This window comes from Stegostoma tigrinum, chromosome 11 (assembly GCF_030684315.1).
Source record: "Stegostoma tigrinum isolate sSteTig4 chromosome 11, sSteTig4.hap1, whole genome shotgun sequence".
Taxonomy (NCBI): domain Eukaryota; kingdom Metazoa; phylum Chordata; class Chondrichthyes; order Orectolobiformes; family Stegostomatidae; genus Stegostoma; species Stegostoma tigrinum.
Window position 1 is genome coordinate 54,968,365 of NC_081364.1, and position 14,372 is coordinate 54,982,736.

Genomic DNA, 14,372 nt, shown 5'->3' on the forward strand with positions numbered 1-14,372 from the left:
AAATATATTTGCAATATTGCAATTTAAAGAGACAATTCTAAATCTATAATTCTTTGCAAAATTATGGCTCTAGACTCCTTGTAATTTATTTGCCTGTTTTCTTTAAAACCCTGAATATCCCTGGAAGAAACCTTTGCAAATTGGAAATACTTTGGTATTTACGGCGTTTTTTTTCCCTAATGCTGCCGTCTTGCTAAACTTGAGAGTTTCAGTTCTGGATTCTTCTTGATATGGTTGAGGCATCACAGCTGGCCATGTGAGACAGATAAAGCACATTGGGCGTTCCTCGCCATGAATCAACAGCTTGGCTACTATTCATGTTGTATTAATGGAGAATTGGAAAAAGCTATGAAGGGGGTCACAAACATGCCCTTCTTCATGTCAAATAATAGTAAAGAGGCTTGACAATGAAAATGTTGATAACTGCAATAATTAAACATGCAGTTTTGAGAAAAATTGCAAATCGGAGATAAGAATAGGACTGCTTTTGCAATACAATGCAAAGAAGAACAGGATTAAATAAAATATACAACATTAATGATCAATAAGGAGATGGTGCGGGAAGTTGGTACTGAGATAGCAGGTTAACTATGATCTGGCTAAATGGCATATTAGGCTTAATGGGCTGAAAAGGCCTACTCCTGTTCATATGACCTTGCCACAATAAGTGAGACTTTACTAATTTGAAAGTCACATTTCAGTATTGAACTTTGACTCCATTTCTGAACCAAAATAGCTTGTGGGAAATAGCCAGATTTTATAGTTTCTATTCTGAAAGCCAAGTGTCTGAGTATATGGATCGTGGATGTGCCTCTAGCTAACAAGTTTAGTTTGTTTCTGTTGCGCTTGATGACTGTGTAAATTTGGGTACAATATTATCCATATATTTGAATATTTATTGACATTTTATATGCATTTTTTGTGTTATGGACCAGACCAAATCCCCTCAAAATGTATGAGCAAGATAGCCTATATCCCATGTTTTTTTCTTATTTTTACAGGCAAATGTAAGGCATTCTGACGCCATTCAAGCGATCAAACTATCAGGGTTGAAACAAACCACGCTTTATTCCTACACTTCTCTTTCCCCCTGTGTGGGTTTCCTTTGTAAATTATGGTGAACTATCTTTACTATTTCCAATGAGATCTCCTTTTCCCTTACCACCTGAGGATATCTCTTTTCCTCAGTTTCTATCCCTCACGGATTGAAATTCATAGCCTTGTACAGGACGGTTTCCTGACACAGTACGTCGAAGGGCCGACAAGAGGGGAGGCCACACTGGATCTGGTACTTGGTAACAAACCAGGACAGGTGTTTGATTTAGTGTTAGGTGAGCACTTTGGAGAGAGTGACCATAATTCGCTTATGTTTAGTTTAGCAATGGAAAGGGATAAGAACACGGGGGCAAGAGTTATAGATGGGGGAAGGGCAATTTTAATGTGATTAGGCAAGACTTAGGAAGCATAGAATGGGGTAGCAAAATTCAGCGGATGGGGACAATCGAAATGTGGGGCTGGTTTAAGGTACAGATATTGTGTGGCCCTATCAGGCAGGGAGGAAGCGGTAAGATAAATAAACTGTGGTTTACGAAAAAAATTGTATCTCTTGTTAAGCAGAAGAGGGAGGCTTATGTGACGATGAGACGAGATGGCTCAGATGATGCGATGGAGAATTACAGATTAGCTAGGAAGGATTTAAAGAGAGAGTTAAGAAGAGCAAGGAGGGGACACGAGCAGACATTAGCAGGTAGAATAAAGGAGAACCCTAAAGCTTTCTACAGGTATGTGAGGAATAAGAGGATGACCAGGGTAGGAATAGGGCAAGTCAAAGACAGAAGTGGGCAGTTGTGTGTGGACCTTATGGAGGTCGGAGAGGTGCTAAATAAATACTTCTCATCTTTTTCACTCAGGAAAAGGAGAATATTGTAGAGGACAAGACTGAGTTATGGGCTACTAGAATTGAAAGGATTGAAGTTAGTAAGGAGGAGGTGTTATCAATTCTAGAAGGTGTGAAGGTAGATAAATCCCCTGGGCTGGATGTGATTTTTCCGAGGATTCTCTGGTAAGCTAGGGAGGAGGTGGCGGAGCCTTTGGCCTTGATCTTTGAGTCCTCATTGTCTACAGGTTTAGTGCCAGAACACTGGAGGATTGCAAATGTTGTGCCCTTGTTCAAGAAGGGCAGTAGAGACGACCCAGGTAATTATAGACCTGTGAGCCTTACGTCTGTTGTAGGAAAAGTTTTGGAAAGGATTATAAGAGATAGGATTTATAATCATCTAGCAAGCAACAATTTGATTGGAGATAGTCAACATGGATTTGTCAAGGGCAGGTCATGTCTCACAAACCTCATTGAGTTTTGTGACCAGGTAAGTGGATGAAGGTAGGGCAGTTGATGTGGTGTACATGGACTTCAGTAAAGCTTTTGATAAGGTTCCACATGGTAGGCTATTGGAGAAAATACGAAAGCATGGGATTGAGGGAGATTTAGCAGTTTGGATTAGAAACTGGCTTTCTGTAAGAAGGCAATGAGTGGTGGTTGATGGAAAATATTTAGCCTGGAGTCAGGCCACTAGTGGTGTGCCTCAAGGATGTGTTTTGGGACCACTGCTGTTTGTCATTTTGATAAATGACTTGGACGCAGGCATAGGTGGATGGGTTAGTAAGTTTGCAGATGACACTAAAGTTGGTGGAGTGGTGGATAGTGTGGAAGAATCTTGCAGGTTGCAGGGAGGCTTGGATAAACTGCAGAATTGGGCTGAAAGGTGGCAAATGGAGTTCAATGCGGATAAATATGAGGTGATTCACTTTGGGAAGAATAATAGGAAGGCAGAATACTGGGTCAGTGGAAAGATTCTTGGTAGTGTGGACATGCAGAGGGATCTTGATGTCCATGTACATAGATCCCTGAAAGTTGCCACTCAGGTTGATAGTGCTGTTACAAGGCTTACGGTATATTAAGTTTTATTAGTAGAGGGATTGAGTTCCGGAGCCATGATGCCTTGCTGCAACTGTACAAAACACTAGTCTGGCCTCACTTGGAATATTGCGTGCAGTTCTGGTCACCCCATTACAGGAAGGATGTGGAAGCATTGGAAAATGTGCAGAGGAGATTTACCAGGATGTTGCCTGGTCTGGAGCGAAGGCCTTATGAAGAAAGGCTGAGGGACTTGGGTCTGTACTTATTGGAGAAAAGGAGGCTAAGAGGGGATTTAATAGAGACATTCAAGATGATCAGAAGGATTCGATAGGGTGGACAGTGAGAGTCTTTTTCGGAGGATGATGACATCAGCTTGTACGAGGGAACATAGCTACAAATTGAGGGGTGATAGATTTAAGACAGATGTCAGAGGCAGGTTCTTTACTCAGAGAGTGGTAAGGATGTGGAACGCCCTGCCTGCCAATGTGGTGAACTCAGCCACATTGGGGGCATTTAAACAGTCCTTGGAGATGGATATGGATGATGATGGGATAGCGTAGGGCGATGGGCTTAGATTAGTTCACAGGCTGGCGCAACATCGAGGGCCAAAGGGCCTGTTCTGCACTGTATTGTTCTATGTTCTGTGTTCTATATCTGAAGCCAAACAGTGATTTATGGACCAATTCATAACTATCTGTCATTTCTGCTGCTAATCTTGGAGTCTTAACTCGCTCCTCCATATGAGTTCTCACTACTTCAGGAAGTGAATTTTTGAACTTCTTCAAAATAATTGTGGGTGTAAGAGCGCCAAATGTCTGATCGATTTTATCCACCTATTAAAGTTACCTTGTTTGATTCTTTGAAACTCAATATAAATTTGACCAGGTTCCCTCCTTCAATTCCTAAAACATTGTCTGTAGGTTTCTGGCAGCTAGTTCATCTAAGATGGCTTTTTTCACCTCATGGTACTCCCAAAATACCTGCTTGGATAGTGATGCAAATACCTCACTAGCTCGACGTACCCAACTTTGTTTGGATCAACAATACCCACATGGTCACCAGCCATTTTTTTTGTTAGCCACTTTCTCAAATGAGTTGAGAAATGCTTCTATGTCCTTCTTGTCAAACATAGCCAATGCCGCAACCTATATAAATGGATCGCCAGTGGTCTTTGGCTATGATAAGACTGCTTTCCATCACTGTCCTCATCACTACTCCTACCTTTCCGCATCTACCTGCTCCATTTTAATTCGACTTTCAGTTTTCAGTTCCAACTTCCAAAGTTCAAAAGCTCACTCTTGCTCCCTTTCTTCTCTCTCTCTCTCTTTATTTTTCTTCTGCTTTCAATCATAATTCAAACTGTTTCATTTCCTTTTCTCTTTCTTTTTCCTTGTCTGTTTTTCATTTTGCCGTGCCATTGGCTCTAATTCAAGCTGCTTCATTTGCCGTTGAATTTTGGCTATTTCAAAAGATTCCAATGGTATTTTTGGCAATGGTGTATATGTCGAGCTATTGCTGAAATTACCTCCCCTTGTTACATGAACAAAGGCAACTCTAGCTTGTCTGCCAATTCCAAAAGCTGTGCCTTATACGCCTTCTGTAAACCACCCCAACTGACTTTTTCCACAGCTGGGAAACTCATAGCCTCTGAGAGAGCCATTATTACAGCAACTCTGTCTCAAACTGTCTTTGTTTAAAAAAAAAGGATAAAATACACCTCTTAATACCATTGTACTTTAACATCTGATTTCATCTTCTAGATTGTGATTTACAAGTTTACAAAGACTTTCGCTGACGTAGGAGCCCAAAAATGTTTCTCTGTGATTTTCTTTAGGTTGAGTCCACAGCGAGGGAACATGCTTCCAACCCATGCATTTTATATTGATACTTAAAATTTAGTTTGGTGGTCTCGCTTAAAATTGCAGATAGACTTTGTTATACATTTATAGAGTAAGTCCAAATGAAATAGTTTACCTTGCCTGCTGATCAAGCTTAATTCGATGAGATAACTGCCTTGATTTTAGGAGGATCTCTGTGTATGTTTGCCCTTTTCAGAAAGTAAGTAATTCATACCAAATGACACAATGTTCTTCTCAGTGGCATTGAAAATGTACAATTTTGTTTTCTCAGATTGGAAATTGGCAGCAGAGCACTACGAAGAAAGTGAAAAGAACCTTGCCTAGTCCTCCACCTGAAGAAATAATACATAGCAGTACACAACTTCATCCACAGCTATTTGGAACCTCCCTACCCCGGAAACGGGGAACTTTACCTGACCAAGTCACTCGCGATAGACTCCTTAAGGATATCAGCCATGAGCTAGAGAAAGTGGAGCAAGAATCAAACAAATTGCAGAAGAAACAGGCAGAACTTGATGAAGAAGAAAAGGAAATTGATGCAAAGCTTCGTTACATCGAACTGGGAATTAATCGTAGAAAAGAAACCTTTGTCAAAGAACCAACAAAGCGAGACGTGGGCTATGTGCGAGGCTTAGGAGAAGACAGAGACTATATGTCAGACAGTGAAGTCAATAATATCCGAATACCATCGTATAATAGCAAAAATGTCTTAGCTAGGCCACAAACTGCCCCAGTTAATCAGTATTCTGAATACTCAATGTCACAGCACCCAACTACATCATCTCAGTACCCTCCATCACAGGCCACTCCTCAGGGTTTGACAAATTACCAAACTGCAGGTTATCAGCCATCTCAGTACCCAGTTCCCAACACTTACCAGTCCCAAAGCAATCTTCAGTCTCACTCCACTTTACATTCTCAGAACACTTTTCAGCCACATGCATATCCCCAGAACACAAACTACCAGACTGACGGTAGTTTACAGAATGTAACTGGACTTCAACCATCGAACCAGTACCAAGCTCCTGCCACTTATACAAACCAGGCTTCATTTCAGTCTGGTCATAATGCTCAGTATCAGCAACAGACAAACATCCTGTCACAACATCAGAAACCTAGGCAAACATCATTAGCAGATCTTGAACAGAAAATACCCACCAATTATGAAGTGATTGTTAATCCAGATGCAATTATTTCTGCGACTGCAACAGACAAAATTTACACAACCACAACAATGAGTAACAGCTATGACCAGTATAAAAATGTAGATGTGAGAGTTACTGATAGTGGAAATGCAATAGAAAGTCCTTCAACTAACTATTCAGCTGACTCTCTGTATACAAACCTGGAGCACAATGTTTCTCGTAATTATGTTATGATCGATGATATCAGTGAATTGACCAAAGAGAATACCTCAGCAACAGAAAGCCAGAAAGTAGATCAGCCTGCTCAACATAGTAGTTCAAGGCATGCTAAAGAGAAAAACGACTTCCAAGAGTCAACCAGCTCCACTAGAACACATGCTTACAATAAAGTGGATGATGAATCAGAGGAAGACATGTACGACGTCCAGATATCAGACCATCGAGGGAAGAATGGGTACCAAAGGAATTCTGATAGCCATAGTAGAATATCAAATTCTTCGAGTGGATATTACTATGCAGATAACAATCACAGACATTCTTCCCGCACAGACAAGCACAACTCTTCGTATGGGCCTCAAAAGCATTCATCAAAACAAATGGCTCCTGCTGTAGTATCTAGCAAGCGCAGCAAACACAGAAAGCAAAACATAGAACAGAAAATCTCCAAGTTTTCTCCGATAGAAGAAGCCAAAGACGTGGAATCTGATTTTGCTTCATATACTGTCACAACCACAGCTGCAGGAAATAATGTAATCCTTAGGGCGCAGAAACTTCAGGACGAAATAACATACGGTCTCAAGAAAAATATTTATGACCAGCAGAGATATTCTGGTCACATTAGTAGAGAAGCAATGGAAGATTCAGAGAGAGGATACAGCAATAGCAACAGATCAAGGTCATCTTCAATGTATGGAATGGAAAAAGCAGGCAAAGAAGCAGCAAGCCCAAGAAGTAAATCTTATGAAAGAGACACAATGGAGAGGTCTCAAAAGATAGGAACGAGCCATAGTCGAGGCCGGGCTCCAATAAAACCCAATGCATCTGAAGAGGAAGGTCCTCTGAGTCCTATGGGAAACCAGATGCATGTGGCACGGACGTCTAGAGAATCCCTCCCACCAAACACTGTAGATAGTAGATCCCAATTTGGCTCCAGCCACTCCCTGCCTGATGTTCAGGATGTGAAGGAGTCATCACGTAGCCACGCCTACAGAGAGGACGATGGTTACGTCATGGATGATATGCACTGTGCTGTTTCTGACAGTGAAGGTAACGAATGTCACTGGTGATCTCATCAACTTAACACAGATCATTTACAAAGCATGTTCGGTTCAAAGTTTCCAACAGAAAGAAACAGCTTTACAACAGTGTAAATTTGTGCATGTATAAAACAGACTTAATTCGTACAAGGTTAAAGCCTAATTGATTGGCGTGTGCCTTTACCCTTTTGTATGCACTTTTTAAAACCACTTTTAGCATGCTGCACAGCTCATTATTTCTGTTGGTAGTATGTATGTTCAGTGATGTGTTTTGTTGGTCTATTCTGTTTGTCGAGTTACTTGTCCTGGAGCTCCCTGCATGTGGCAAGCTGCCTGCACTGATCCTTTGCATGGTTACCGCAGGAGAACAGAGTGACTGTAATGTGTTTTTGGTTTTTGAAGCCTATCACTTGGGCCAAGAGGAAACAGACTGGTTCGAAAAGCCGAAGGAGCGCTCCAGGCGTTACGGTGGACAGCCTTCAGCACAGAGGCGCAGCCACCGAAACCACTTGCGCCACAACTATGAGGAGGCACCGGCGGACGAGAGCTGGCAGCAAGCAGAGCGCTCCCAGTCACGGTACTCCTCAAAGGATCACCAGAAGCAGCCTGCGTACCAGTACAGAGAGCCGGCCCGCCACTCTTCACGCCACGCCGCCGATGAGCCTTCCCGCAAGCCGTCAAGGCAGCATCCGAAAGAGCAGCACCGCCAAGAATCCCGGCAATACGCTCAGCAGCCTTCGCAGAGGAGAGGCCAATCGGCCGAGCAGAGGTCCCAACGAGACCCTCACTTGGCTTCTGCCGAGTGGACCCAGCCTCGGGCATCTGGGCATCACCCGGAAGCTGAGCCGTCCCGGTCACAGAAGCATTCACAGCAGCAGCAACAGGCAGCCAGAAGACAGTCGGAATCTCCTCAGCAACAAGGCCGGGTCCAGCACAGCCAGCCTGCCTCGTCGAGGAGCCATTCCCAGCAGCAGGCACGGCCTGCACCATCGCAGCAAAGAGCAGCGCCAGCGCAGCAGCAGCAACCACGCCAAGCCCAGCCTCAGCAACAGCAACATCCAGGGCCCGCCCAGCAACAACAGCAGGTACTACTGCGGCAACCTCAACAACAGCAACAGGCACTGCAGCAACCTCAACAACAACAGGCGCAGCAACCTCAACAACAGCAACAACAGGCTCAACAACAGCAACAACAGCCGCGGCAGCAAAGTCTTCAGCAATCAGCAGGTCAACCCCAGCCCCAGACACAACCCCAGCCACAGGCACAACAGGCACAGACGAGACCTGCCACCACCACGGTAATTTTTATTCATGGTTCTAATTGTCAGGGTTAAACACACTCAAGGTGGATCACGCAATACATTTTTTTTTCCTGCATTTAGTACCCCCCCCCCCGACCTTTTCCCACGGACGTAATGGTATACTACATGCACTATTCTTCAGATGATGCAACGTTCCTGTACCACACCCACTTTAGCATTCCAGATAGAGAGGGTCGTCACATTATTACGTTATCAAGCCCAGTCTTGGATGGTGGATAAATGAACTGACAAGAGTCATACTCTAGGATCAGGATCAGGATCAGGAACAGTAGCTGTTCATTTCCCTGACTGAGGGATACATGCTCATCAGTGCTGTTAGTGACACCCATACACGTATCGCTCAATTCTGTTTTGGTATCAAGTCTGACTCCTTCCAGTTTGGACAACTTCTGGATATGAAAATTTAAATAACTTTTAAATATAAAGATTTTAAGTATACAGTTTTTTTTTGGATAGTGGGCATCATTGGCTGGTTCAGCATTTATTGGCCATCTTGAGAAGGTGGTGGTAATCTGCCTTTTTGAATCTGTACGGACTGTGTGCTGTACGTAGACATATAAAGCTGTTGTGGAGGATTTTTAGTCAGTGACATTGAAGTAAACAATCATGAAGGGTCTAGGCCCGAAACGTCAGCTTTTGTGCTCCTGAGATGCTGCTGGGCCTGCTGTGTTCATCCAGCTCCACACTTTATTATCCAATATATTTTGGTGAGTGGCGAGAGGGGAACTTGCAGGTGGTGGCATTGCCATGTGTTTGCCACCCTTGTACTTCTATATCGTAATGATCATGGGTGTGGAAACAAAAACATAAGTTTTATTCAGCTCCAAAAAGAGCTTTGCTTCAGCCTTTAAGATAAAACTTCAATCATTCCCTTTATTTTTTCTTTTCAAAGTAACATTTACTACATTTTTCTGCTAGTTTTAATAACATTGACAGCAAGTTGTGATTACTTTATTGCCAAAAAGAGAAATTCAACTCACTGATAAATGAAATGCAGTTGCCAAATTGAGGTTAGATTTTTAATGATTGGAGCTAATTTGGGTGCTTGAAAGGGCATGTACCTAGGTCTGTAATGAGGGTGAAACAGCAACTTTAGGACTCTCCGCATCTGCACGATGTAATATGGCAATTCAGAAGTTATTCCTAGCAGTCCCCTGCTCTCAAAAAATGCACTGTAGAGGATGCAGCCCCCATTGCCCTCCGTCATTCCGACCAACCAGATTGCCATCACTAAATAATCAGCAAATTGATAAAAGTTCCCACTTTTATTCTGTGAAGTTGTGTTTCAAAAAATCTTTTGAAAAGTTATGGCTAGTCAAATGAAGGAGACTATATAGTGTACAAATCCCATAGTTTCTCTAAAGTAACCTCTCTGCCCCTGAAAACTATACTTGCATTTGTAAAATCTCAAATTTTTCTCAATAATTAAAACCGCAACATTTTTAAGGTTGTACGGCATATTTGCTTCTGTTTGAATCCAATCATTATTATTTAGCCCCTATCACCATCTAAAAATGTAAATTAAAAGTTACAGAGTCAGTACCTGTACCTTCCTACTTTACTGCCTGTGTGAATACTTAAATGTGATTGGCCGTTTAATCGGTTGTAGGGTAAGGCAGTCAAGCGTATTTTATTATTCCCGAGATTTAATCAAGTGAAAATTGCATGAAGACTCTTAGTTTGAAGTTGTGCTTTGGTGATAAATAATTCTTCTGAGCGATCTTGGACATTAAAGCAAGGAATTCTACATATTAAGTAAAGTTGGGAATATATCTTTTCTACACAAAAAGCAATTGTCTAAATAAATCCAATACCTAAATTTGCTTGACAGTAGAGCTGAACTGCACCAAAGATCTGAGATAATAAAGTGTGAAGCTGGATGAACACAGCAGGCCAAGCAGCATCTCAGGAGCACAAAATCTGCTGCTTGGCCTGCTGCGTTCATCCAGCTTCACACTTTATTATCTTGGATTCTCCAGCATCTGCAGTTCCCATTATCCCTGCACCAAAGATCTAGCATGTTTCATAGCTCCTTGCCCTTCATAGTTTGCTCCTCCAAATGAGTAAAATACTTAAATTATTCAGCCTCCCTCTTTTCACAGATTTAATCTTTCATCGCTGCACCATCAGTCACTTCACTTTTAGGCAGCAAAAGGAATCAAGAGATGTCGGTTCATAAAAGTTCAGTGCAGAAGGAGGCTGTTTGGTCTGTTGTATCCATGCTGGCTCTCTGTAACAGCTGCTTAGCCAGTCTTACTCCACCACTTGTTCCGCATTGCAGTGCAGTTTGTTTTTAAACTCTGTCTTCAAAGAAACTACCTCCACCACATTCTCAGATAGTGCAATCCCGACCCTGACTGCTTGCTGTATAAATTCTATATAAATTCTGATTTAAAGCTGGAGGTATGCACCTCAGAAAGCACAAATGACAAATGGCATGAATGTTGTATTTGAGTTCATTTGAAGGGAAACAGAATAGTTAGCAAATAAAAAGGAATTTGCATTGAAGTGTTACGCAAACAAAGCAAGGGTGATGTGAGAAGAAGCTTTTTCACATGGCAGGGAGTTAGGGTATGTATTGCACTGCCTGAAAATGTGGTGCAACTAGTTTCACTGAGACATTCAAGAGAGCATTGGATGATCGTTTGGAGAGAAATGATATTCAGGGATGTAGGGAAAAGGTGGGAGATTGGCATGAGATAATAGAACTGGTGCTGGAAAAATGGGCTGAATGGCCTCCTTTTGTGCCGTAACATTCTATGGTTCTGTAGAGCTGCCATAGTAGACTTGTAAGGAAATATTTAACATCATTCAGTCAAGATTATGTCAGTGTGAAAGAAAGGTTATTAGAAAAGATTCATGCTAATAAGTAAGTCAAGCATTGTGTTGTGTTGGTTAATGTTATAATTCAATCAGAAGAAACACAGTACAAATCTCTAAACATTGCTGGTCAGTCAGAGAATTGGACAGAATTTATGAACCAACAAAGAATGGCTTAATATAGGATACTAAACGTGCAACAAGCAGAGCCTGAGAGGAAGTGAGATTTTAAAAAGAGATCATAAGAGTTTTCACAAATATCTGACTAGGAAAATAGTATCCCAAGCTACTGTTGGTCATCCAGAGAGAGTCTGGGGAATTTGCTAAGCAAAAAAATAGAGAATGTTTTGAACAATATTTTACATCTGCCTTCAAAGTTGGAACTGAGAATGGTTCTGAAAGATGATTGAAACTCAAGTGACAAAGAGAATGAACTGTAAATAAGAGCATCACAGGGGAAAAGGCACTTAGAAAATGTTTAGACCTAAAGGCTGACAAATCTCCAGGACTGGATAACTGGTGTCCCCAAGTCTTAAAAGAAGTGGAAGTCTAGATAATAGATACATAGGGTGATAATCTTCTGAAATTCATTAGATCCCATAGTTCCAGTAAATTAGAAAATAGCAGATTCACCAACCTTATGCAAAAAAGTATTGAAGCAGAAGGCAAGAAACTATAGGCCAGTTAGTCTCACATGTGAAAAGATGCTAACATCCATTATTGAGAAGGTTATAGAGGGTCCTTAGAAAACCATAATGTAATCAGGAAAGGCTGACATGTTGTTGTGAAAGGGAAATTGCGGTCCATTAATCTCTAGAGTTGACACTCAGAGTAACTGGTAGATGTGATGTACTTGGATCTCTAAAAGGCATTTGATAAGATGATAAAGTTTGTTGCACAAGATAAAGTACATGGTGCGGGGGGTAACATAAGCATGGATAAAGGGTTGCTTCGCTAACAGATAGCAAAAATTAGGGACAAATGGGTATTTTTTGAACAAGCTGCAAGTAGTGTCACGTGGATCGGGGCTGGAGCCTTAGCTATTTATTATTTCTCTCAACGATTTGGATTCATGGACTGAACATACGGTAGCTAAATTTGCCAATGTCGGAAAGTGAGTTGTCAGGAGGAGGTGAGAGTCCACAAAGAGATATCGATAGATTAACTGAGTGGGCAAAAATTGGTCAATGATGTATAAAATGGGTCTGTATAAACCTGCCCAATTGAGCAGGAATATAGAAAAGTACATACTGTTTAAATAGAAAGGCACTCGGTAGTACAGAGTAGGCTCCTGGTGCATGAATCTAAAAGGTCGCATGCAACCACAGCAAGTGATTAGGAAGGCAAATAGAATGTTTCTGCTTCTTGCAAGAGGATTGCAAGATAAAAGTCGGGAAGTGTTACTGCAACTATAGAGGGTATAGGTAAGAACATGTCCGGAGTACTTTTTGTTACAATTTTGGTCCCTTTGAGAAAAACACAACTGCTTTGGACTCAGTTCAGAGCAGCATTACTTGACGTTTTGCTGCATTGAAGGGCTTTTCTTATGAAGAGCTATTGAACAGGCAGAGTTTGAAATAATGCAATGTGATCTTATTGAAATGTATAAGATGTTTACATAACGGGGCAGGATGGATAACCAGACCATGTTGTGACTTGTCAGTGAGACTAAAACTAGAGAACATAGTTTAAATTAAGCGGTTGCTCTCTTAAGACAGATTTGAACAGGATTTTGTTTTCTCTGAGGGCCAGTCTCTTCCTAAGAGGTACTGCAAACTGAATCTTTAAATTTATTCAGGGTTGAATTTGATAGATTTTTAATAGAGGTAGGAGCCCAAAGTTATGGGTAGCAGACAGGAAAGTGGTGCTGAGATCACAACCAGCTCAGCCATGATTTCATTAAATGTTTGGACAAGTTCTAAAGGGCAAAATAGCCAAATCTTATTCCTACGCCAAATGCTCATATGTTCCAAATCATTTAGGGAAACAGTAGCAGTTGAACGTTATAACACACCATGAAAATGAATCTCATTAAAACCAATTTGAGATATTTTTTCCCCACTGTACTGAATATCAAATGAGTCTGATTGGAGAAAATAATGTTGTGAATATCTAACATACCGCCTACTCGTTGTTATGTTTAATAGAGTTCCTTGCCTCACTCTCAGATGGTATTTGACTCCGATGTTGCCCAATATTCAAATTTATATCAATGATTTTAAGACTGATTTTAAGAGTTTAAGACTGTAAACTCATGGCTGGCAGAGACCAAGGTTAATGACATTGTGCTGATGTCCAATTTCATTTCAACTTCTAGTGAGACAATGAATTTGGCAAACATGTCAATTTTGTACAACATGTACAGAGGACCCTGCAGTTATTCAAAGATAGCAAGGTGTCCTTGCTCATTCACTGTACTTGGCCCCAGACTACAATACAAACAACAAGATTGATGTATACCTGTTAACTCCTGCTCAGCAAAATTTGGTGAGGTCTAATTTCTCAAAGTAGATGGTGTTATTGATTTTTACTCACATCACTAAATTCTTCAAATTCATACTGAGTGAGCTGCCTACAGTCCAGTCAAACTAAGGCAACTTTCCCTTTACCAGGTTTGACTAAATGTTCTGAAAAGCCTGTCACAAATAAGCACATTGAATCTTTCATATCACTTGGGATTGTAACCTACTATGGTGAGCTGAGCCCAGTCTTTCTTCAACATTTAAGCACATTTGTGTCAGCAGGGCCCTTATCAGTACTTGACATATTCATTCACCAGACAAATAATATGTGCATACTTATTTTTCAATGTGCATCTTACAAGTCAAATTATTTCCTGAATATTTGTGCTACACAATGTTGAAAGACATTTATTATGAAACTGAAGGATTTACATATACAGGTTACATAATGTAAGAAATAGGAGCAGGAGTATGCCAGAATGCCCTTGAGTGTGCTATGCTGTGTAATAAAATCATGGCTGATACGATTTTGTTCTCAGCTTCACCTTCCTGCAAGCTTCCCATGACCTTTGACTCTCCTCGATTGTAGTT

The 14,372-nt window shown here is 41.3% G+C and overlaps 1 protein-coding gene across 11 annotated transcripts in view; it reads left to right on the plus strand.

Moving 5' to 3' along the window:
* bsnb (bassoon (presynaptic cytomatrix protein) b) overlaps positions 1 to 14,372 on the plus strand; it is a 468,557-nt gene that overhangs the window by 317,302 nt on the left and 136,883 nt on the right. For all 11 annotated transcript variants that reach the window (XM_048547454.2, XM_048547450.2, XM_048547451.2 and 8 more), the window contains 2 exons: positions 5,048 to 7,187; positions 7,580 to 8,475. In XM_048547454.2, coding sequence (XP_048403411.2) covers positions 5,048 to 7,187; positions 7,580 to 8,475 — 3,036 coding nt within the window. The remainder of the gene's footprint in view (positions 1 to 5,047; positions 7,188 to 7,579; positions 8,476 to 14,372) is intronic.